At 36.2% G+C, this 25720-nt stretch overlaps 2 protein-coding genes across 5 annotated transcripts in view; one reads left to right on the forward strand and one right to left on the reverse strand.

The window, feature by feature from the left end:
• LOC134541415 (alpha-L-fucosidase-like) overlaps window positions 1-16936 on the forward strand; it is a 29938-nt gene extending 13002 nt beyond the window's left edge. The window contains exons 6-9 of the mRNA XM_063384855.1: window positions 979-1119; window positions 8731-8893; window positions 12000-12147; window positions 16745-16936. Coding sequence (XP_063240925.1) covers window positions 979-1119; window positions 8731-8893; window positions 12000-12147; window positions 16745-16846 — 554 coding nt within the window. The 3' untranslated portion in view covers window positions 16847-16936. The remainder of the gene's footprint in view (window positions 1-978; window positions 1120-8730; window positions 8894-11999; window positions 12148-16744) is intronic.
• Window positions 16937-18965: 2029 nt separating this feature from the next.
• Window positions 18966-25720, reverse strand: part of LOC134541416 (cytosolic non-specific dipeptidase) — a 64371-nt gene continuing 57616 nt past the window's right edge. For all 4 annotated transcript variants that reach the window (XM_063384859.1, XM_063384860.1, XM_063384858.1 and 1 more), the window contains 2 exons: window positions 24645-24746; window positions 18966-19079 (listed from right to left, as the gene is read on the reverse strand). In XM_063384859.1, the coding sequence (XP_063240929.1) occupies window positions 19035-19079; window positions 24645-24746 (147 nt within the window). In that variant the 3' untranslated portion in view covers window positions 18966-19034. The remainder of the gene's footprint in view (window positions 19080-24644; window positions 24747-25720) is intronic.

The following is a 25720-nucleotide window of genomic DNA, read 5'->3' on the forward strand; positions in this document are numbered from 1 at the left end:
AGTTAAGGAGTATCAAACAAGTGTTTCTGTCATCATGAGCACTGTACATCTCTCCTGTCCAATAGTTCGCCCACTGTGGTGTGGGTGATTTCTGTAGTTTTAACCTCGCTTATTTTTAACAATAAACAATCACTTCATGCCTACATCTCTGTAACATGGGCATCACTTCTGTTCTGGTTTATATCACCACAGTTTGTAGTTGTAGCTTGTGAGACACAATACTAAAATATATAAACATGCTCAAAGTTCAAATTTTTGGTTTTGAGTGTGCAACATTATATTTCCATAAAATTAAAAAAAAAACAAAAAAAAACCCTCTTTATTGTGTACCCTGGGAACAAATTATTTTTTTAGTAGCTATTGATAAGATTTTTTTTTCCAGTATTTTTATGCAGAACAGTTAATTTCTTGATTGGTGGGTGAAGATAAGTACAAAATCATGTGTGACTAAATTAATAAATCATCTATTGTTATGTTAATTTTTCATCATTTCTGACCGAGAAAAAAATGACTAGTTTTGCTTGTTGCTGGATTTTTATAATGATTTTAATTTTGTTTTGATGCTAAATTCTTTTACGACATAGCGCTACATGTTAGTGTGATCAATATATTTTTGATAATGAATGTTTTTTATTAAGATAGTGTGTAAATCATTCTATGATTGTGCGTTAGAATCTCATAATTTAAATAAATGACAATAACAAAATCACTTTTATAAGAGAAATGAAAAATCATTTCCTAGTCACGTAGAAAAATTTTTTAGATGGAAGTCTCAAATGATGATGAAAACTTTAATACAACGTAAAAATTATTTAAATATGTGCTTAATAGCAAATTTTGATTTTTTATGTTGTTTCCTCGGTCTGAAATGAGTTTCTCTTGTACGTGAGAGTGGTGTTGTTCCTGCGGTGTCACTGCAGCCGCGTGGCGGAGCGGAGCTGAGCAGAGTGGTGCAGTGCGAGTGTCGGTGGTTGGCAGGCGTGCTGGTGAAGCACAAGTGGGAGAACTGCATGACGCTGGACAAGCACTCGTGGGGGTACCGGCGCAACGCCAAGCTGTCGGACTACCTCACCACGCACGAGCTCATCACGACCGTGGTAGAGACCGTCAGCTGCGGCGGTGAGTGTTCGTGATCAGGCCACCAGTTCTAGCCGTTGGAATCCTCCGCACCTGCCTGTTTCAAGTTTATGGTCACACATTAAATATACCGTATTTACTCGCATATTGTCCGCAGTAATATGGCTACTTTTTTGACAAAAAAATGGGGTGCGGACATTATGAGGTGAAGTCCGAAAAAAAAAATTTTTCCTCAAAATTTTACGTTTTCTGTAGAGTAAAAAAATTGTTCTCTCATAATTAGTTTACTAGTACCCTGATTTTACGTATGCTCACGGTTACACTGATTGCATTAGTAAAATTGCTGCTTCGTAAAATTGGCACCCTTCCCTCGGCCCAGTTGAAAGATATTAACGGCGGCACACTACTTCGCAAAGCACTAGTGACTAGCGACCCTCCGCAGCGAATGTGAGAAATGTGACAGGTGTCGAGATAATTGGGTGCCGGCGATTAGTGGAGGACGGCACTAATTTTTTCTTTCTTCTCTCACTCGCGTGATGTCGCAGGCAGCTGCGCAGTAGAGTGCGAGTTTCTGAGTGCGGACGGTTTCACCACGCTACATTACCCTCTCAGCGACCGCTCCGGAGGAATGAACAACTCAAGGTCAAAGCATTGTTGACTGCGTCGGTAAATTTCCATCCCGTTACTGTGCCTTTCAGGGGTGGCCAAGGTTGCTTTGTCTAGTGCGGATTTAAAAAAAAATTACATTTAAAGTATTTAAAAAGAATTGTGCGGACATTATGCGATTGCGGACATTATGCAATTAAATACGTAAATTATCTCTGAAAAGGATTTTCGCTTTTTACCATAAAAAACAGTTTGCTCTTGTGTTTAGTCGACCTATTTTTTTATTATGTAATCTGTATAAAGAAATGACCCTGTGGTATTTAAAAAATTGTGGGAAATTGATTGTTAATGAAACTAGGAAGTTGAGAAAATGATTCACTCGGAGTTGGCAGACATTTCGGTGTGTGTTCATATACTTCACGGACACATAGATAGGCGTACCCAGGTTTTTTTTTTTCGGGGGGTGGGGGGGGTGGGGGTTCTTCCAGATAGGCTTCTGATTTTTGAAGAAAAACTCCATAAACACCAAAAAATAATTGTTTATAATAAACTTTTTTAAGCTTACAAACTTTTTACAGAAGAATTCTTCTATTTTTTTTGGCAAATTCAGTAACCACATTCTCTGGGTCGATGTGGATGTTGTAGTGGACATTCAGTAAGGCCAATCCATTCAGTCTGTCCTGAGATATGGTGTTCCGCAGATAATAGGATTTTAATCTTCTTAAGCAAGAAAAGGTCCGGAGTTGCCGTTGAGATGGGAAGGGTCGCCAAGACTTTGGGGAGGGGGGGGGGAGTTTGAACCCCCAAAACACCCCCCCTGGGTACGCCTATGCGCGGACATTAGTACATCATTGTTTCTCGACTTGTTGAAGCTGCATTGTGTTACTCGTGTGATTGTGCCCGTACACTCGAAGGGAAGGCAGCTCTGGGATTCTTGCCGGCTCCAAGGAGTCTCCAGACAGACGAGGTGCTCGTGAACCAAGCTGGGGAAAGGGGAGGGGGCTTGCAGCAGCGAGCGTCATTCGGCCCCCGAGTGGACCGGAACCCATTGTAACCTGAAGCCTTTGTGCACGTGAATTCCTGTCAAACATTTATTTATCATTATTTAAGGTGCAGAAACATCACTGAATATTGATTTGCATGATTTATAGCTAGAGACAAGATTTAGGGTTTTATTTCCAGGCCAATCTCATTTTTAAAATGGGGAATTTCGGTGTTATTGTTTTTATTTGTTATAATGTTGTAATGTAAAAATGAGTTAACTACTACAGTAGTTACAGTTGCAAGATTAAAAAAGTAACCTTTACAAACTATTTTATGAAAATTTTACATAAATTGTGGTACAAACTTCATGCTAAAATTTCATTAAATTTAATTTTTAAAAGATTACTTATTTGTCATTACAGTTAATTTTTAGTTGAATAAGATTTTTAGTGTCATTATTTTATTTATGTCGGTGCTTTATGGTTTATTAACTTGAATTTTGGTGTTATTTGGTTTATTGGCCTGTCAGTACACTAAGTGTACCTCCCTACTTACACTTTTTTTTTTACATCTAATTAGCACTTACAATTCTTTTTTAACTTGTGGTTTAGTTACTTTTATGCCACAGATGTATTTTCAGAAAAGTTAAATATGTATATTGAGAGATTTTTATTTAAAAAAACATCCCCATAATTTTTTTATAATTAAAAGGTTTTAATGGTGTCTGTAACTAGACAATACTTGTATATTCACGTGTCAGTAGAATTTTAGTTACCACTACTCTCGCTAATGCATGAGCTGCTTTTGACACTAATAGGTGATAATACACAGACGCTGACATTGACCTGACAAGTGGAAGTTACAAAGCAGTTACTGTAATTTTGACTTGTAAAGCTTTAAGTTAAGACATTTTCTGCCCAGAGTCAAAAGAATTTTGATGCTTAAATATTTAAAAAAAAAATTTGTATATGTCGTTTTTGAAATTTGTACTGTGTTTATGAGTATTTACAGTAATCATTGCCAAATTTTCAGGTCTAGTTTCTTAAATAAAAATTTACCAACAACACCGGTCTCCAATGGAATAATTTGAAAATATTGGAGCAATATATCAAAAAAGTATATTTTGCACATTTTCGAGTCTTTCAGCGTAACATTGTACCAAATGGTGAAATCATACACCAATTTTGGTTGCAAAAAAGGACACTAGAGCTGGAGAACTAGATTGAGCTGAGCTTCTTAAGGGGCCCACCTCATCAGGGTTGTATGTGTGTCGGCGAGGCGGGATGATAAGCGTGACGCTCGCTGGTGCTTTTAGCGCGGTGTCTCCTCTGGACTGGCGCGCAGTCTTCTCGTCGTGCTTAGGGTAACTGTGAGATTTGAGCGGTGACCATAATGTTAGATGGTGGAGAAATTAAGATAAAGGTGTAATGCAAGTTCAGCGAGTGCTTTCAAGAATCTGTACCAGGCATTTCATATATAATAAAACATTATTCTGAAAACATGTGGTTTAGCCACTTTCACTCTCCTAAAATACTGTTTTAAAACAACTACTCATTTACCCTCATCATATTCTTAATTTTTTTTTTTGTTAAAAAGACCCACTCTGATATCTTGAGCGATTTTTAAATCACGTGGTTTTTTCTGAAGATACGCGCACTGTGTGTGTACGGGTAGGCGGGCCCTAGCTCAGGTTTGCATCATGTTGATAATTTCATTTTATTGTCCATTACCGTTATGATAAAAACTTTCCTGTAAATTTATGCTTATAGCTCTCTTGCATTTTATGTTTAGTCAAAATTTTCTCAACCAGTTAGTGGTGAAATGTCACATAAAAGTTAATTATTATGATCACTTGTGTGATTTTTTACAGCTCAGAAACAGTATTTATTAAATATGTGGTGAGAAAATTTGTGATCCAACGAGAAATGCATGATGCTATTGAAATAAATTTACAGGGGGAATCCCTGAATTACCAGTTATTAAATTCACGAACTGCTTCCAGCCTGTGGCCGTGTCAGCAAAGCCTCCATCTCTCTCCATCCCTTCCCCATTTCTCATTATTCACTCTGTTCCAGTCTCCTCTTTCTCTCCTACACCCTTTTAACTGTCGGCTCTTATCATTTTCCTAGGCATCCTGTCATTCCCTATTCTCTAGACATGGCCATACCTCCTCCTCCTCCTTGCTTGTTCGATGCTCACTAGTAGAGACATGCAAAATTCGCGGATTCATTTCGCGATAGGCTAGCTTAAAAACAACTATACCTTCGTACCATGTCTGTGATTGGCCCACATTTTATCCAGGGAACTGTGAGCCAATGGGAAACACTAAACCAAGAAAGTGCCGAATTACGGACAGTCTAGTTGAGACGCCTCACGCGTCAGTAGCCAATGAACAGGTGTCATTTCCACGAGTATTTAATGGACTGTGGAGTCTATCCTAGAGGACAATGAATCCGTGAATTTTGCAGGTCTCTACTCATTAGTCATGACAAGGAAGTGAGGTAAGACCCGGCTGTGAACACCGCATGGGCGTGAAACAAGGTCTTATAAAGCCATGAATGCTAAAAACTAATAACACCCTGTAGAATAACAGATATTCAGTGGTACTAAACATGATGGCTTAAAAAAAAGTTATCTTCTGTTGATAATGCTGTTATCTCAATTTTTTTTATATAAAAAAAATGTTTTAACTATCACTTGAACTTTCATCAGTGCAATGAACTGATACCGGCACTAAGTGTAACACTTGAATCATTACTTATCAACTTACATTTTTCATTAGCTACTTATATTACTAAATAATTCTAATGAAATAAGCATTTAAATGTTTATAAATTTTTTTCCATGGTTAATTTTGTTTCCATAAGCCTTTGAGAGTATGCTGTTTCAAAGAGCGTGTTGACAAGAATGTTCGGAGTGGCAGAACAACAATAAACTGGAAGTATAGTGAAACCTCATTAATAAAAACCTTGTTAATGCACAAAGTGTTTTCCCAGTATCTGTAAGTTACATAGGCATTACAATAATCAATGCTAATCAGTTTGTGTATACAAAATAGGGTAGTTACGTAACAAAAAGTTGTTTTAATCCCACTGGTAAGCAATTACATGCATTTTTGAATATTATTATTTTTTATAAACATTACAGGTAGGTAAAAATAAACACTGTGAAGTTACAAATATAATAATGTTGATGCCATCTATTTCAGTGTAGGATGGGAAAAAAAAAGGTATGAAAATAAACATAGATTCCAAATGATGTAGATAGCACAGTAAATAAAATGAAAACCTTTCTTTTAAAGTGGCTTTTTACCACCACTAAATAAAAGGATGGCATTTGGAACTGTATATATTATATACAAGTTTCCTATTTTCTGAAGGACATTTAGGCCTGTTGTGCCTGAATTGAGAAAAACTCTTTGTAATTTAATTGAAATTTACTGTAGAAATTATATAAATTTAAAGGTTTAGTTTATTTGGCAATTTTAATCCGTACCTTGTTCCTACAGAGTGTTAAAATTGAGTTCCCTTCAGGTTTGAATTATTGAGTTTTGATTGATTTAGGCCCGTTCTTTTCTTGGTGCACCTGTCCCGTGTAGCCGAGTGTTTGCCGTCTCTTACAGCCTCGCTGTGGCTGCTGACGCGCTGAGTACAAATAATATTGTACGTTAAAAAAGACAGGTCTGACCCTTTCATAGGCATGCTTGCATACATACACATGTACTCCAGAGCTCCTAGGCTTTTGCCTTTACTGCCCTGGGCCCCCCGTAGATGTGGGCAATCGATAAGCCATTTGATCACATCCAAGGAGGTTGTGGCAACCCATCTCAGCGTTGTCACCACCGCTCGGCTAACCAGATAGTTGACTGCTGGGACTCCTCAGCCTCCCAGTGGAGGCCACCAGGCACCGGAGCTGTGTCGCAGCTCGGGCCAGAGTGCCTCCGAGAGACACAGTCTGATCCATTCACCTCACTACTGCCACCTCCCGTGACTCTTGTAGGTTAGAGACTGTGTTGCCACCTCGGGCTCCTCGGATTCCCACAGACTCCCAGTGCCCGAAGGTCCTGGGTTCACCTGGTTCGCATGCCATCGGCACGAGCGACGTAGCCCACTCTTCTTCTTTGACCGTGAGCTATTGGCTCTTCATGCTGAAGGGCCTTTGGGACCTGCCGGTCATGACGGCTCGGTAGTCTAACCCTCATCTGCCGTTGCCTGCAGGTTCAGCCCTTTCACCATTTACGGTACCCGGTACAACAGAGGATGCCTGGGCGGGGTGACGCCCGGCATGGTCCTCTCTGGTAGACACCGCCGGAGCCACGAGTGTCGAGGGGCGTGTGGGTGTCTGCCTCGGATACTAGAGCCGGCAACAGCTGCGACACGTCGAGCAACAAGCCAGGCCCACTCCCAGCATATTGCAAACATTTGTACAGTAGTAACTATTTAAACATGGCAGTGCTGGATGATCAAAAATACAGTATCAGGGGAAATGTAAAAAAAAAATTATATACTCACAATTAAATTCAAAACAAATTGTTATTAGCTGCTCTTTTGTTGTACACATTTCACAGTTATAAGATTGTGCAAACGTGATATGAAGCGGTTACAATAATAGCGGTGTAAGTGACACAACATAGTCTTTATTTAAATGTTTATAATATAAATCATATTATGAAGCTGTTTGTTAGCAAAGGAAATTTGTTTGGTCCCAAAGATATACATGTGTACTCTAAAATTTCTGCTGCAATGTAGCACGTTATGGTAAATGACTTAACAATTTTTTTAAAAATAGAAAACAAGCCTGAAAGCCTCCAAACTGGCCTCATTTCTCTTATATTTTTACTTCTGACCGCCTAACATTTAATCCACCACAAAACATGAATCATGGAACAAATCTGGACGCGAGCAGCTGGATCAGTTCTGGATCACAGAATCAAGGATTAAAAAGTGCCAATTGTAGTCAGTTAGGTACACCCCTGCCCTACTTTGAGCCATTGTGAGCACATGTGGCATGATCTTCACAAATATGTATTTATTGAGTGTGTTTGAGATATTTGTTTACGTATTGGCAAGAGCATCGATTAAAAGTGGCCTGTTCTGCTTGTGCCTGCGATTTTAGACAGAGTCAACAAACTCGTTGATATCAGGGAGACGGTGTTGTCAGATAGTGCTTATCTTTATGTAAACAGATTGTGAACATTCGGTTTGCATCATAACCTCATGTTGTGTTGTGTTTTTGGACTAATTTGTTTTAACATCATTGCCTTGAAAATTTTCTGCAGTTACTCCTTAATTCATTTCCTATCAACTTGTTAAAATATTACTATCTCATTGCCAAATAATATATTTTTTTTAAACATCAAATTAGAAATGGGCAGTTAAATTCCTTGAACCTCTCGAATACCATAGACACTTTATTATTTGAAAATTTTAATATTCAAGGGAAAGAATTTCAGAAAAAGATTGGTGGAAAAGCTGTAAATTCAAAAATGCAACACTGACAACTTTGAAGTTTAGTACAGTAAAACCCCATTGTTACTATGTACCATCGTCCGTCACTGTTCCCGGGAACAAGGTCATAATAGAGAGGTGTTGTATTGAAGGGATTAACAACTGGTTTTACTGTGGGTGTATGTACGTATTTGTGTTTTTCTTCATACGGATCCTGTCCCCAAAATATTGTTCTTTTAATTTGTAATTATTGTAACACAGTTATGATAATGTATTTATTCTAGAAACTCAGTTCATGAAATAAACATGTAAAGAAATGAATGTTTTAACACCATAGTTAATATTTTTTTATTTAATGGACATTGTTTTATTTTTGACCCTTGAAGACCGATATATGGATTTGAGAGGTAGATTCGAGGTACACTTTAAGATTAGAATTTGAGACGTGGATTAAAAAAAAAGTTTATCTGACCCATCACTCATTTTCACTGTGTGCAACACATTTATATTGTTCAGCAAGACTCAAGTTAAATGTGGATACCTGTGCCAGGTGACATGTAGGCAACAACTCAGCACCTGAACAGCGAAGCTGAGCGTGTGTTGCGTGTGTGCGCAGGCAACATACTGATCAACGTGGGGCCGACGAAGGAAGGCACCATCACACCGATCTTCCAGCAGTTGCTGCGAGACCTGGGCACGTGGTTGAACGTCAACGCGGAAGCCATGTACCCCGCGGTGCCCTGGACGCACCAGAACGACAGCAAGACCTCTGGGGTGTGGTAGGTGTCGGCACAGCAGTTCAAGTGGTACTCCTCAGTCGGGTCGATCACGGATCTCATTTCGCCCCGTCATGACAACGATAACGCATTGTAGTTCAGATGTCCCAACAGCAAAGTATGATTACCAATCTCTTATGACGCCTTGATATTACGACCTTTCTTCATAACTTAAGACGCCAAATTCGGCCATAATAATTCAACACAAGACAAAATATAAGTTTTTTTATGCAAAAGTTTTTCAAATATTTTGACTTTATTTCCTGCAAAAATGTTTTATTGATACGATTTTAAGATATTCCAATCTTGTCACACAGTTGTGAGATGTCTGTGCTCTAGGATTGTGTGATTTTCATAAAATATTTTTACAGGTAGTTTTTATCACAAAGTACAATAGGAATAAATAATATCGAAGTATACATTGACCTTGTATAATCGGGCATTGATATGGTTATATCTGGTCACCTATTCTCGTATAGTCCTTTGAATCCTAATAATTTCATCACTGTAGTTTCACAAAGTGGGCTAGTACATACTGCAAGAGTAACCCAATGATTAAAAATTGTTTATTATTAAATATTATTGGTTTTTCCTTTCCTTATATTCAATTATGTAGATTTTGGTGTGAAATAAAATCATTCTTACAATAAATCTATTGAAAACTGTACATACACCAAGCAAAACCATCTTTAGAAATTTTTTTCCACAATAAAACAGGAAAGTTACGTGTATAACACAAATTCTATACCACATAGTTAATTCATACCCTATTTCCAAGACTGAATAATTTGATATCAAACGGAAACTAAAATAAACCTAGCCATAATGAAGAACTGAGTATTCGTTGATGAACTTATAGGGACTAAGCATTTAGTTACGATTAGTAGATGGGTGACACTGAGTACAAAGCTAAGTTGGTTCACAAGCACTTAAGATAGATTCATAATATAATAATTTTGTACAGAAACAGTTTCTGGGAAATAATGCTACTATAACAATTATAACTTAAGTAAGGTTGGGTTAAGTTAGCCATATTAATAATACAATTTTAATATGTAAGTAATACTTTGTAATTAGAGTTAATGGTTATTAATTACCTTATTTCTTTGTAAATTTACACCAAAACATTGTGACGTGACATGGTAACGAATAATTAAAAAAACTGTTCAGTTTAAAATGTTGAATCGAATATCAAAATTTTCACAAATGTCAAATATTTTCCGAATACTCCCAAACACTTACTTTTTCTAATAAAAATCAGGTGGCATGTATTAATAATCAAGCCATTTTATTTAACTACTAATTGCATCTCTGTCACTCAATAGTTAATTTTTAATTTTGTGTGTTTCTACAGCGGAGTAATGCTCACAACTTAACTTACGCTGTCTCGTTTTCAAAATATTGTTTTTAAAATTGTGGAAATAATTTTTTTTTTGATATAGCTTTAAGGCTCTGTCTCACACGCTATGTTGATTTCTTTCATTTCCTCATCATCACTTTTAGTTAAGGCCCATTTCTGTGAAGTAAACATGAGATTACATCTATTAGTGACGGAACAACAAATGCAAGAGAGGTATTGTGTTAAAATGTACAGAAAAAGTATCCCTTAGAGCAAAGTAATGCTATAAAAATGAAGTTACATACATGGTGTGAAAGAACAAGCTGTAATACTTGAACCAGACCAGTACATTGTAGAGAGCTGATATTTAATTAATTTTAGATTTATGTAAATATATGAATATGTATCTGTACCTTAATGTTGTTAGTGTACTCTAAAATTGCATTTCACTTAATTCTATGCAATTTCACATCCATATCCAGACTGTGTTATTCACCAAATGTGTATTTCATCTGTTATTGCCTTATTGGCAAAGCAATATTTTATAAAATCCAAGTTAGTCAGAAGGTGTTGTACATTATATCGGGAAATAAATAGATTCACTGCCTTACGTTTGTGTTCACCCTTAATTATTGTTCAGCTTTTGTGAAGGTTCTGATTTTGTCTCTTTATTGCGAATACTCACACACACTGTGTTAGCATTTGTTGGAGGTATTTTGGTTTTTGATTCTGTTGATCAACATTAAGGCTCAGTTACACACATTGTGTTGATTGTTTCATTTTCTTGTCATTTCTGCTACTAAAGGCTATTCCTGTAAATTCATCATGATAGCTGTCTTTCATTTTAAATTTTATCACTAATTTCACTATCAGTTATCTACTAGTGGTAGAAAAAAAAACTGATATTCATAATTATGTAAGCTCATGTAATAATTTACAACTAGCAATTTACATTTATTGAATAGGTATTTGTGAGAAAATTAGTGACAAAACAACAAATAGGAATATGAAACAAACAAAGTAGCATTTGAGACATTCTTAAGTACAGTCTGCACTGAAGCTTCAGTTGTACATTTCTTATAGTTTTTATTTTAACAATGAGGAATACGAAAAGTTTTATTAATGGTTCATAATCTCTTTTTCTTTTATCTGATTTTCATATGTAATACTCAAAGAGTGTCTCGAATCAGGAATAACGTCTTGCATGGTCAAATCATGTGTGTTAATATGTTGGGGACAAATTATTTGAACTTACACCTATAAAATATTTTAAGAAGATTTTCTGTATAATTATGCTTTAAAAAATTTTTTTTTTAAAGTCCAAAACAATCTTCAAACTTAATGTTATAGGTATTTATATGTTGTTTTATGCAACTAGTAGCATATGGTAGTCATCTTTTCTGCAAAAAATGTATGCTTGAATAGGCTTACACTCTGAGAATATTATCCAAGTAATGTTATTTTATATCAGATTGTGAATCAACTACAGAGTTTCTTTTATATTTATATATATATATATATATATATATATATATTTTTAATATTACACACACACACACACTAACACACACACAGACACAGAGAGAGAGAGATAGAAAAAAGACAAAAAAATTAATAGCTTACTTTGGTAGATACTAAGTAAAGTTTTTGAATTAAAAAAATAAATAAAATTATAAAGTAAAAAGGAACAAAAACCTGTTGAAAGCCTGTGCATATCTGCGGATGTAGAGTAATTGCAGTTGCAAGTGGGACGCGATGTGGGACACGCAGGTACACGAAGAGCAGTGAGGCGGACGAGGGGTACCCGGTGTTCGCGGTGGTCCTCAACTGGCCGGCCGACGAGCGACTGCTGCTGGGGTCTCCGCAGCTGAGTCCGGGAGCCAACATCACGCTCCTGGGCACGGAGGGGAACCTCAAGGTACTCGCGTTCCTTCATGCTCTCCCTTGTGTGCCGTCACAGCAGGAACTCATTCCTCACCTCGTGTTTTTGTACTCAGTACTGAACATGTTGTGTGGGTTCGTCTAAACTAATTGCTATTTAATACACCCGTACATTCTTCTGTGTAATCTTGTATTTCAACTTGTTTACATTCAGTACAAAACAACCTCCTCTCTTACACACTCGCCATAGACTAACTGATACAACAGAACATTCCATACATATTTTCAATTCAAGAAGAGAAAAATTTAAAAAAATTAAAATTTTTATGTAGTGTCATCACCAGAATACTATTTTAACATGGTTTCTAACTTTGTCGATTTCTGTGAGAACTTCCAACTTTTCCTGCTACTTGACTACTTGCGAGATTTTAAACTTGAAAGCCAACTATTATTTATATTTAGTTTCGTCACATGTGCCAGTAGTAAGAAAAAATAAATGAACGTCAACAAACATTGATTTTAACACAGACCCCAGGCATTCCTTTGTGATGACCATTAAAAGTAGTGAACGCTATAGTTGCAATGAAGTATAAATCTATAGTCTCAAATGATCTACCACCATACCATTTCCTGCTCTGGTTATTTTCTCTTTTAGATCGTAAACATTATTGCAAAGAAGTGTAAAAAAATAACGTGTCATTAAACAATTTTGAAACAACAGTTACGACATTGTATCTATCATCTGGTATCACTTACAACTAAATTGTGTACTTTTCTCTTGAACGTCAAATGTGTTTTGTATACACATTGCCTTTTGTATGTATTAATTTATGGTGGTATTCACAAGTCTTTGTTTTAATGTTTTGAGAGGTTAGAAGTTACATTGCAGTGGCCTAAATGTTTTCTTTTCACTTAGTTTAAGTAAGTTTTAAACTAGCAATGTCACGTCACTTGAAAGCCTGCGAATATCAGTTTTTCAGTCCGAATACGAATAGAAAATTGGTCTTGAACTCAAATATAAAATTTCAATAGTAAGAATGGAGCCCTGCTAAAAAATGTTTTCTACATTGTGTAACAAGTAAGTAGGGAAATAAATGGGAGAAGGGAGAAGGGGAATGCTTTCATGCAGCTAACCTTACCTGGAACAACTCCACTTTAGTTCTGAATCACCTTATTTCTCAATCAAGCTACTACACATATTGATCCAGAACATTTTCGTTAACTGCAAAATACAGCGAGATTCAATCCATTTCACAAAAAAATAGAGATGGGTCAATTCCATATTTTCCCGATTCCGATTCCAAAAATGCTTCGATTCCAGGTTCGGTTCCGATTCCACCCAAAAAATTGCCATGTACCTAATCATTAAAGAACTTAAAGGAAAAATACAATATATGTACCATGATTCCAAACAAACTTCTATTTCAAGTAGGGATGGGGCGACCGAATCCAATATCCGCCGAATCCGCCGAATCCTAGGGATTCGTAGATTCGGCGGGTCTGATATAGGATTCGTCAAAGGATTCGGTTTTTTACTATTTACGGAAAAAAAATACAGTAAAACTCGCTTACGAGGTCCCGCATGGTAGGTTTTTCCGTATAAAGCGTTTAAATCGCCCGAGGTCTCATCATTTACGCCATTAAATGTGTGATATAAAGTCCGTTAAATTTTTTTCTGAAACTTCCTGTCTCAAATAATGGCACACGTAAATATGAAGAAAAGACAAATGAACAACAACATACGAAGAAATATGGATGATGTACCATAACTACAGTACAAACCCAATAGATATTTTAAGATAATTACCATAAAAAGAACTAAAGATTCTTTGTTGAATACCATAATTACTACAGAAGCATGATAGATACCATATTTGCACTATAGTTACCGTAACAACCGAGATGTATATTTACTGTGATAGTAATGTATTATTTATTTATGACATATTAAATTAAAGAACATTGTTGAAAAAAAAAAAAAAAAGGATGTTAAACTTTAATATGTGTACGGTTGGCACATTTGGCTAAGAAATAATGCGATGTGAAAGAATGCAGAACTACTACGAAAAGTGAAAATGGTACTCAAGGATTTTTAGGTTATGGCAGTCTCTTTAGTTTTTCAGTAATATCGGCCGAAAATTAACAAGCGTACTGTATCGGAAGTCGGCAGAAATGCCGATTCAACTATATATTGGCAAAATCGGCTTCTTCAATACAGCTCTACATTTAATGACATGAGTAAACATATTTCAGACTTCAGGATATTGAAAAAGACTTTAATTTCCATGTAGATTTATGTGTGTATGTTTTTTTTGCAAGTGTAAATTGAATGAAGTAAAATGCTTTTATTTTATTACTTTCAATTGATTAAACTTTAATGACCAGTTACAGATATTTATGACACTAACTTTGAGGTTAAGCAATTTTACTAAAGCATTCCAGCCAAGCAAGTTGCCAGCGAGAGACGCTTCTCTTCTGCTGGAAACACTATCTCCAATCGTAGAGCTAATTTAACTCCTGAACGTGCAGAACAAATTATTGTTCTGCATGATAGATTAAAGAACAGAATTTAATACTCTGTGACAATCTCTCTCAGAATTATTGTGCTGAAAAGTGGAAATGTTGAAACAATGTGAATGTACTTTTCAAACAACATGATTTTTGGTGCTAAGTTTGTTGAAGCTCAGTAATGACTCCAGAAAAATTGACAAGGATGAAATTTTCCCAAAGATATGTTACATTTACACAAACATATACTTGGTTATGTTAGTTGGATGATATCAGTTACTAATGAACCAATGGAAACAGGTAAGATTCAATGGAAAAAAATGTTATTTTTTTCTAGCAGTGCAAAATGTAAACACACTCTGTAAATAGTTACCCAAAATTAATAAGCCCACTTCATTTTAATACTTTATTCAAACATTATACCAAGTTTAAGATAAAAATAATTTCCCAAAAGTGTAACTGTACCACAAAAGCTCGAGTCGGCTCGAAGTAAAATTCTTAGGCTCGCAGACCTCTAGCTTATTTATACAAAAAATCCTAACCGCTAATCTGTACTAAAACTGAAATTTCTCAAGAAAAAATTTTTGTCTTTATATACACTTATACCAGAAATGTACCAAACTACACGTGATAAAGTCAAGGGACTTTTAGGGCAAGCAGAATACATCTCACATTATATATGTGGACATCATCTGTTAAAAGATTCGGGTTTGGGTTCGAGATTCGGCAATTCCAGTCGAGGATTTGAGTTAGGATTCGGATTCGAGGAAATCAGGATTCGCCCCATCCCTAATTTCAAGACAAAGTTTTTAATGCAATTCTAATGAGAACTCAGTTGCTTGTATTATGCTAATTAATTCATAAGCAATACAAGGTTATAATTTCATCAATTTCTAGAAATGAGAATTCAGGTATATTTACAAAACAAACTGAAATATTAAAACAGTATATAAATCAAAAATAAAATCTTATGGTACTTTATGAATTTCACTGGAGTCCCCCAAAGCAAAATAGGTCCTACTTATCAGTCCGAAAATGTTTTAATAGGTTGGTTGTGGTCTTTGTTGGCCCACGAGATATTTTCGTGTTACAATAATTGCATATTGCAAATTTGTCATTGAACGTGTAGATTGTAAAATGTTTCCACACTTTAGACATGATTTTTTATTTATAATACACCGTTTCACTTGTGTTTCTCCAAAAATGAGTTATATACATCACAGAAATACGTGTACTATACTATAGTAGAAATAAACTGAAAAATAGTAATTGAAACCATGCGTGTTAATAGAAACAAAAGTGAGGTTAGAACATAAAGTATTCGATATCTTGCCATTGGGAACAACTTAGTTGAAAAATTACGCACTCTGCCTGTAAACTAGATCAGTTATGCCACTTTAGTCCGATGCTTGCTGGACCTCAGCTCAGGCATTACAAGTGAGAGATGTCACATGGTTCTCGTTGCTTCTCTTCCCTGTGGCTGCTGGGGAAGGCACCCCTTGTAGTCACCACATCCTTAGTTTTCTACAACTACAGTCATAACACACAAATGCTTTTGTAACTGCAGCTTGTAAATCACTCTACGGACGAAAGTGGAGCCAGAAAGGGTCTAGTAAATATGGAATAGAAAATTATTTAAACTATTAAATTAAGTGCTATGTACTTGAATAATTGTCTTGAAAGTCTTTTTCATAAACTCATAATCTCAAAAACTTTGGGGTCACATTATATTCAGGATCACATTATTTTTGGGTGAATACGGTACATACAATTTGTACATTTGTAGGTACGGGTAAACACCCATATTAATACGGGTATATACGGGTAAACACCCATCATAATAATACGGGTATATACGGGTAAACATCCATAACACGGGTATATACAGGTAAACACCCATAATACAGGTATGTACGGGTAAACATCCATAATATGGGTAAACCCATAATACAGGTAAATACCCATAATACGGGTAAACATCCATGATACGAGTAAACACCCATAACACGGGTATATACGGGTAAACACCCATAATACGGGTATATACGGGTAAACACCCATAATAACTTGTCAACAGCAGGTGTTGGGAGGGATGTGGGACGTGAGTGTTGTTGTGTTTTGTCCAGTGGAGCGAGACGGCCGGCGGCATCCAGGTGCAGTTCCCTCCGCGCACCTCGGTGCAGACCAGCTGGGCGTGGGTCATCAAGATGCTGCAGGTCAAGAACTGACACGCATCTCGGCTGTCTGTTGGTTTTGGGTTTATACTTTCTTTACTCCTGGTTTGTACAGTTCAAAATTAAATTGGTTATTTTTGCAAATGTGGTTTCTTTATTAAGGTAGCCTACATTTCCCTGTATCCGTACATTGGTTACGCTGTCACATGAGTTCACAGCAGTGCAGGTTTACCAACACCTGCTCGTCCGTGTCTGAAGAGCTTCCGTTGGCACAGTCACAGACCAGTTTACACGTGCAAGTTTGTGGCCAGCGTAGTTCTATAGAGGTAAGAAATGATAAAATATTGAATAAGAATGATTTTTGTTCTACTTAAAAAAAAAAACTGATTGTTGTAAGTCTATTTACAGATGTTATACAGTAATAAATATTAATAATACTGTAACTGGAAACATTATGCACAGGCTCTAAATGCTATTTGCTTTTTTCAGAGGTTATTGTGTGTTAGCATTGGCTTTGTGTGTTCTAATTTCACATTGGTTCATGTTTTTTTACAAATTTTTTTTGCTTGCCAATTAAAATTTATGTGCATTGATGTATTAATGTTTTTTCAGTTACCTGCATAAGGTTAGAAGGATACAGATTCACTAGAACCCGATCTTTACTAATACATTCTCAAGAACGAATGAAAAATCAGAAATTTTGACAAAATGTAAATAATCAGAAAAAAATTGAAAAAATCACAATGAAAACATATTAAAATCTGTTATTTTTTTAAAGTGCAGCATATTTTGTGTGGCCTTTAACACTCTCAATTATGTTTCTCTAAGAAAACACACACAAAAAAAAATATAAGGGAGACCGTTTAAAAATGCAGCAATGGTAGCTCCGTTTGGTTAGCACTTGCCGGCATGGCCTATGGCTTACATCTTCCTCCCCTTGTTATTGTTCTTCAAGGCTAATGTTACTCTCTCCTAGAGATACAAACCATCTTGTCTCTCTCTCTCTCTCTCTCTCTCTCTCTCTCTCCCCCCCCCTACTCTTTATAACATTCCAACTGCCCTACCTTTGTATACAACCTTCTGCGTGAGAAACTGTTCAAAAGATGCTTTGTGTTCCTTCCATTTCCCTCTACAACCTGTCATTGTCTGGACTAGTAACACTATAACCACCATGGTGCAGATTGACCTGCAAAGTAGGCTTAGTTATGACAAATTTTCATTCTCCAGTTCAGAACTGGGCAGTGTGTTTATTGCCGCTTCACCTCCACACTACGAAGGCACTGGGAAATCATCGCAGACTCATGCTGCCCCAAGAATCTGAGGTACATCGTGGCTGCCAACATTGTTACTGCTCTCAAAATGGAACAACAAGAAAATTTTTACACGATAGTGTCTGGGGATACAGTTCACCATGTCTTAACTTCATTAATTATGTTGTTTGAGTCGTGCCCCCACTCCTGGTTTGGTATTTTAAATTTATAAACGTGGAGAGAGTAGCTCCAAGAAAGTGTTCTAAAGAACCTGAGTGGACGATGCAACAGGTAAAATACAAATATTTTAAATTTTGTAATTAATAAACATTTAATGTGTGCAAAAATAAAATGAGTGTAAAGTACAGAGAACTGTTAAGGGATTAGGAGTATAATTTACTCTATATTTACCATATATGGTAAATAAACAAGTTTTAAACTTAAAAAAAAATATAAAAAAAAAATATTTTTCAAATGTACCTATTATATTCATTTTTGTAAAATAAAAAAAATTACAAAAATTAAAAACATAGTCAAATAAGTAAATAAATGCTATGTATGCATAACAAAACAGTGTGTTCTATAAGCTATATAACAATTATTACAAAAAAAATCACAGAACAGTAACTTTCATAAGCAATACTATTACGTAACATTCTTTGAAAATATTTTGATGTGCAGAACATATGTAATACTCCCAATGGATAAAAATTATAAAACATAATTAAAAAAAAACAACATAACTTCAGCAGAAAACATCAAAATCACATTTTAAAAGACAAACTTATAGGTACAATTGGAACTTCTAGATTCCATTAAAGAAAACTATAGTTCCATATATAATGCATTTATTCTGTTTACTCTCTGAGGACTCTTATTTCAATTAAACAATGATATATATCAATTAATATTAATATAACCCATTTTTCTACGTGGCCTTTATTTTGTAGCAAAGTATAAATTAGGTTGCTTGATCACAGATCCACATAACCTCACAGCATGGACACTTCATACAGGTACGCTGCAAGCAGTTTAGTCTGCAACAAAAGTGAACAAATCATACTCTAATACAAAAAAAATACACACACACACACACACACACACACACACACACACACACATATAAGCATATACCAAAATTGCTTACTGTATAAGTTGAAGCAAATTAAGGGGCCCGCCTACCTGGGCACACATACGGTGTGCAGAGCTTCAGAAAAAACAACGCGATTTCAAAACTACTCAAGATATCCGAGTGGGGCCTATTTACGAATAGCATTTAAGAGTTTGCTGAGGACCGAAAAGTACTTTTAATTTCGGATTAAGTTTTTAAACTGTATTTTTAGAAGCGTTAAAATGCCTAAAACGTGTGTTTTCAAAGTAATTTTTTGGCATAAAACAATCAGTACAGATTCTTGAAAGCACTTAAGGGGCTTGCATAACACCTTTATCTTCATTTCTCCGCCATATAATGTTACGGTCACCGCTCAAATTTCACAGTTATCCTGTGACGACGAGACGAATGCGCGCCAGTTCAGAGACTTGCGCTTAGAGGCTATACCGCGCTGGAAGCACCAGCGAGCGTCGCGCTTATCATCCCGCCTCACTAACACACATACACCCCTGACTAGGCGGGCCCCTTAATACAGTTTGTTCATAAACGAATATCCCAGTAATAAATTTTACAAGTAGCAACTATAAACATTGTAGTGTGTTGGTTCAAGGCAACATTAAAGAGTAACTACAGTTTTAGATAAGTGCATGCGCTAGTGCTGCTTTTATGTTTTCTCGCTTGCAGCGTCACCTACGCAAAACGGAAATTCCTGAGCGTAAAGAATTTTGTGTTCTGCAATTTCATGGTTGCTACAGAAATAGAATCTTAGAATTCCCTGACATTTCCCTGTTTTCCAGAAATTTAAGAGAAAAATTCCCTGACTTTCTTATGAAGTACATACCATTAATATTTACGTGCATATGATTAAATGTTATATAAAAATTTCAACATGAGGTAAAATAAGATTTTCTTATTGTGTTATTTTGACGGCAGAATTGTGATTGTGTTTTTTTTCCTTCGACATGGCTGGTGAGAGCTCTTCGGCCCATATTGCTGAGTTGAATACTTTGTAGCACAAAAAGCAGTACGCAGAATTTATGTTTTTAGCAGAGGGTTTGATATGCTGAAACTGACTCCTTGAGCCAATTCTCCTTAAAAGTAATTTTCTTCGACATCTCTAAGCTAAAAAAAAGTACCTACGTACATAATATTTTCAGGTTAGGTTAAAAAATTATTGTTTATGAATTCTTAAAAAAATATTATTACACAAATACAAAAACTATTACAAATTCACACCTAGCAATATAACGGGCCAACTTAGAGAATTACAATAGCAGCATTACAACATGCAATACTCTTACATTCTTACAATGTTAACTAGGGATGGGATTTTCGAATCTTGGATTCGTCGAATATACCGAATCCTATGGATTCGAGGTGGGATTCGAGGTGGGTTTTTAAGAGTTTTAGGTAGTAATTGAAAATTGTAGTGCTGGGCGAAGTTTGAAAATTTCGAACCGAACCGAACCCTTACGTTCGGTTCAGTTCGAAACCTCTTATATATTCGAAAAACCGAACGTTCGTTAAAAAAAAATAATACGTTTTTCTAATTTTCTAACCCCCATTTGAGACCATTCACAAAACAGCTCAACAAAATTCTATTGCTTGTAATATTCCGACTTTTATCGCATAATCGTCGCCTTAACAGTTTCAAGCGCAGACAAAATTAAAAAAAAAAATTATTAATCGTCGCATAACTCGCATAGCATTTTTTCATATAGGCGCGCTTTGTTTTTTGTTTACTTTAGAGAATTTTGTATGCATTTGTCGTACTACGTAAAATAAACTATCGTACAAATGCCAAAGGTATTGTATACTATACCTTTAACTATAGTGCGTGTACGAGAAGTGTTGTACAATCACCAAAGATTGCGTACCCCATGCGTTAAACTAAAGCGCATGTACGAGAACTCTCGTATTTCGGCAAAACTAACGTGATCAAGTTAACACAAGACAAATGCGGTAGGAAATGATTACGTATATTAGGTACGTATTTTAAATTACTGGGATGTATTTATTTTCTTTGGCCTTTTTGGTTATAACAGTCAGGTAATGAAAGTATTTATTTAATCTTGTGTATTAAAAGTACTGGTCCAGTAAATTTTACAGTACGGTACTAAGTTGACTAGCGTAGTCGCGGCAGCCATCATTATTTCTCGTGTTTTCTTTTTTCCGACGCAAATTTCTATAACCACACTTTTTACGTTACGTTTACAATATTATTGTTCTAGAGGTGATTTGCGATGAGCAGGCTAACGTCGTTTAAGTTTTCCAAATGGAGAAAAGATAATGACGATCCGGATGACCCAGAACCACCCAAAAAAAAAAAAAAAAGTCTAAAGTTTCTTCTGACGAGCAGCATTCTTCCAAGAAAACAGCAACTGCAGTCAGCGGGTTTTGTAATGTAGATAGGTAACTTAATTCACATTCGCCTTTTTTTTGATGTCCTATTAAAAAGTTTTACTTATTAAAAATGTTAGGTTATGTCTACCACAAAAATATGTTATGTGGCCTTATGCTGAATGTTCGTCATCTTTATAATATTTTTTTTTAAATGAAGGTTAGTGTACACTGAAAAAGGAAGATAGTCTTTTTGAAATTTAGATGTAACTTCTTCATGAATTAAAAGTTGGTATATATATAAGCTAAGCTATATAATGTTTTAATTTTACATATGGCTGGAGAACCTTTCTTTCTCACCACTCAGTTAAAGACCAAAATGCTGGTCATTGGTTCATTTTAATTCAAAACAATTATTTCTGTATGAGGTTCGGCTCGGCTCGGCTCGGCTCGAAACCAGAGAACTGAGGTTCGTCCAGCTCTAGAAAATTGTATACCTAAACTATATTATACAGGTAACGGAAATAGCACAAACATAAGATAAACTACGCTGCATTTTGTCAATTAGTATAACTACTTGATCATTTCCAACCTTCAATAATATAACATTGCAGAAAAAATGTAACTTTTTTTAAATGGTGTCTGTTATACAAACGTATTTTATTGAAAACATAGGAAGGATTAATTTAACAGAGAATTGGACAGATGCAAACTTACGTGTGTGGTTTTTGAGGTTATTTGTCTCTATTTTATATCAGGTGTATACACTATGCACTTATTTTATAATTTTATAAATACATATGTTTTTTTTAATAACATGGGAAGTTTAGTGTGGGACTGGGATTCGGGATTCGAGATTCGATGACAAACACTGAGGATTCGAACAAGGATTCGGATTCGACCAAAATGTGGATTCGTCCCATCCCTAATGTTAACTAACGATTCTAGGGAAAAACATGTTCAGTTATACACAATGTAAGTGTCACGCAACAGAACTCAAGGATTAAATGGTTGAAAAAAAAAGTAATTACAAAAATAGTTTAAAAAATTGCAAAAACATAACCGCACACAAAAGCCACGTGTTTTCGTATCAGCTTGGTAGTTTTCAAAATGAGAATTGGTATTGCTTCTTTATCAAAATGCACTTTATTTTCTTATGATCGCATCAAAAACTAACTTCTCCTGAAACAACGCCTTTAAATTCACGTAATAAGCTTTGTACTCATCTTATTCCACGTGAAAATAGCCTTCAAATGATAAACGACGCCATGCCCGTTCTGTAGTTCACTGCATGGAACGGAACAAAACACAAAGTCTCAAGGGCAAATTAAAAAGGATCAAAACACGAACAAATGAAGGCCGGGTTCGCTAGTGAACTAACGAGAGCCTGGATTGGCCAGAAGTTATGGTGGGTGGTTGTAACAGCCTATTGCAACAGACAATCGTAGACCAAGTAAAAAAAAAGTTGCAGTTGCCGTGTGCCGTAAGCAGCAGCCTTTTAGCGGAGTCGTTCGGTAGCGGTACGAGCGCATCAAAACAAAGCTTTGTTTTAATTATACGAAACTTTAAAATTTCCAGAATTCGTAGAATTTTCCCTGACATTTCCCGGAATTCCCTGACCATTTTAATTTCCCTGACATTTCCCGGTTTTCCCGGTTTTCTAGTCCTGTAGCAACCATGAATTTGCTAAGAGTGAATCTGCAATTTCAGGTCGACGACTCAACATGCATTTCATTTAAACATTTAAAGTTTAATTGTGATCCCCCATGTGGAAAAACATCCGATGGCTGAACGTCGAAGTCCCTGACCGTTGGATTGGTCGTAATGGTCGAGGTGAGAGAGCTCTTTTACGCCTGACATAACGCCATGCAATTTTTTTTTTCCTTAGAGGCTTTGTAAAAGATCGTGTCTACATTCCGCCACTACCTGATGGTTTGCCAGAGTTGAGACACAGAATTGAAGAGGTTAGTGTTTCTAACACTCCGGACATGTTGTCTACAGCGTGGGAAGAATTGGACGTTAGGTTGGATGTGTGCCGTATAACTAAAGGTGCACAAATTTTACATCTGTTTAAAAAAACTTGGTTAGTTTACCTTCAATTTTATGTAAGGTGGGTTGTAAATAGTCTAAATTAAACTGTTATAATCTACCATTGAAACTGGAACATTATTTTACGGACACACTATATTTACTGAAGCTACACGCTTCAGTCTCGCATGCCGTCACTACTGGCTTGGCACATGCTGACACCGAACAAGTCACTCGCGTTCAGGTTCTTCCAGTGACCTTGGCCAAGGTTATAGTACTGTGCTGGCATAACAATTTTATTAAGGAGTTACTACGGAGCCCACAGAGAAATTTAAGGTCATTTAATACATAAATTTTATCGCATAAGCGTTCTTAACTGCTCTTTACGGATGTTAAGGATGCACAAGAGCCATGTTTTAGATTATATCATGGCTCCATTCACACTGATCTAGACATTGGCCAAATCTGCTAGTTCTGAATTATTAACAACCTATAAACATTCAAAAGTTAATTTTATTAAATTAATTGGATATTTGACTGAAAACCAAAACAGATATTATGGACAACACAATGATGACAGCACAGACTAACACAGTATGACAAAACAGTTGTGATATTTTGGGTACTGGCTTCTGTTCCTGTCATCAGGCACATTGTTGGGTTTATCTGTTTGACATAGCTGATTTAGCCTTGTTCTCTGCGGGTGTTTTGTTTTCATTTTATTTCTTAATTTGTGTTCTTGAATTTTTTTTTTTCCATGACAAACAGTGCAAAACTGCAATAGCGTATGTTCAAGAAACTATATTAAATCAATCAATATTATATAGGATATATGGACGTAGTTATGCAAAAAGGAACCAACCCACAATTTTATTATATTTTAATTGAAAATAAATTATGGTTGATCATACCGTCGTTGCTATTATTATATCAGTATTTATACTAGACCATTAAAATCATACCCACATTATATTATTAATAGGAGAAATACAATTTATAATTAACTTTAACTTCAAAATACTCAGAATAGGTTTCATGTGGGTTGGTTCCTTTTTGCGTAACTACGTCCGTACATGATCCGATCAAGCGGCAGCCTCTTGGCGGGAGCGGGGCGGCCACTCACCCCCTCGATGTAGTTGCGCACGTTGAGCTTCTCGTTCTGCGAGTGCGCTCCGTCGTCGCCGGCCCCCATGGGCAGCAGCAGCACGCTCTTGCCCGTCACCTCCTGCGACACAGCGTTACACCCACACAGTCAGCAGGGCTCAGCACTGCTCCACAAGCTGCTGCATGCTGCCGGCCTCCGACGTGCCTGGAGGCGGGGACTGCTAACCTAGCATTAGGCTGGGGGAAAAAATCAGCTCGCCTCTGAGAACAGAGGCTGAGGGCCTGGTCGTAAAGACATAGGAGGAGTAAAAAAAAAAAAACAAATTTCCAAAAATATTTAAGATAACAAAATTTTAAATAAAACGTGCCTAAATCCCTAATCCTCGGCACAACAGCCCCAAGTCGATACTGCGGTGGGTTGCCGTTGCCTTCTCCTCATTTACAACAGGCTCAGGGGCTTCGAGGACACTGTGTTGCCTCTACTTCGCCACCCGAGAAGTCCACGAGACCACACGTCACTACCGAACGAACCCATTAGAAATTAGGGAGTTTTTCGAGGCCCTCTTTTACTTCATCGCATTCGCCACTAGCGAGACATAGAAAACTATTATATTTGGAATAACACAAAGTCCTTCAAGAACATATATTTTTTTTTGCATTTACTATTTAACGTTGTTACTTTCCTTGGTTATTCACTCTTCTCTATAATACCTATTAATGCATGGCTTTTTTACTTTATGCAAAAGTATTTCCTGCAAATTACATTGCAACAGTGATGCATTCAATAGCAAAAAATCATAAAAGTTTAAACGGAACAAGTTGAAAGCGAATAGTTCTTAAGTTTATTTATTATGTACGTTACTGCGTGTGCTTGCGATCACGGCAGCTTAGTTTTCCTTTGTAAACAACCTTTTTTTGTGCCACTTGCCACGGTGAACCTATATGACCATGAATCCAACCTTTGGTGACTACGTAAAAATTAAGTTATTTTGCTATCTCTCCCCTTACTTTAATGAATAATGCATTAAAATAAAGCTGTGTACTGGGTATTTAGGGCACAAAACCAAGAACTCTCAGGACTTGAACACCACAAAT

Source organism: Bacillus rossius, chromosome 18 (genome assembly GCF_032445375.1).
Source record: "Bacillus rossius redtenbacheri isolate Brsri chromosome 18, Brsri_v3, whole genome shotgun sequence".
NCBI lineage: Eukaryota > Metazoa > Arthropoda > Insecta > Phasmatodea > Bacillidae > Bacillus > Bacillus rossius.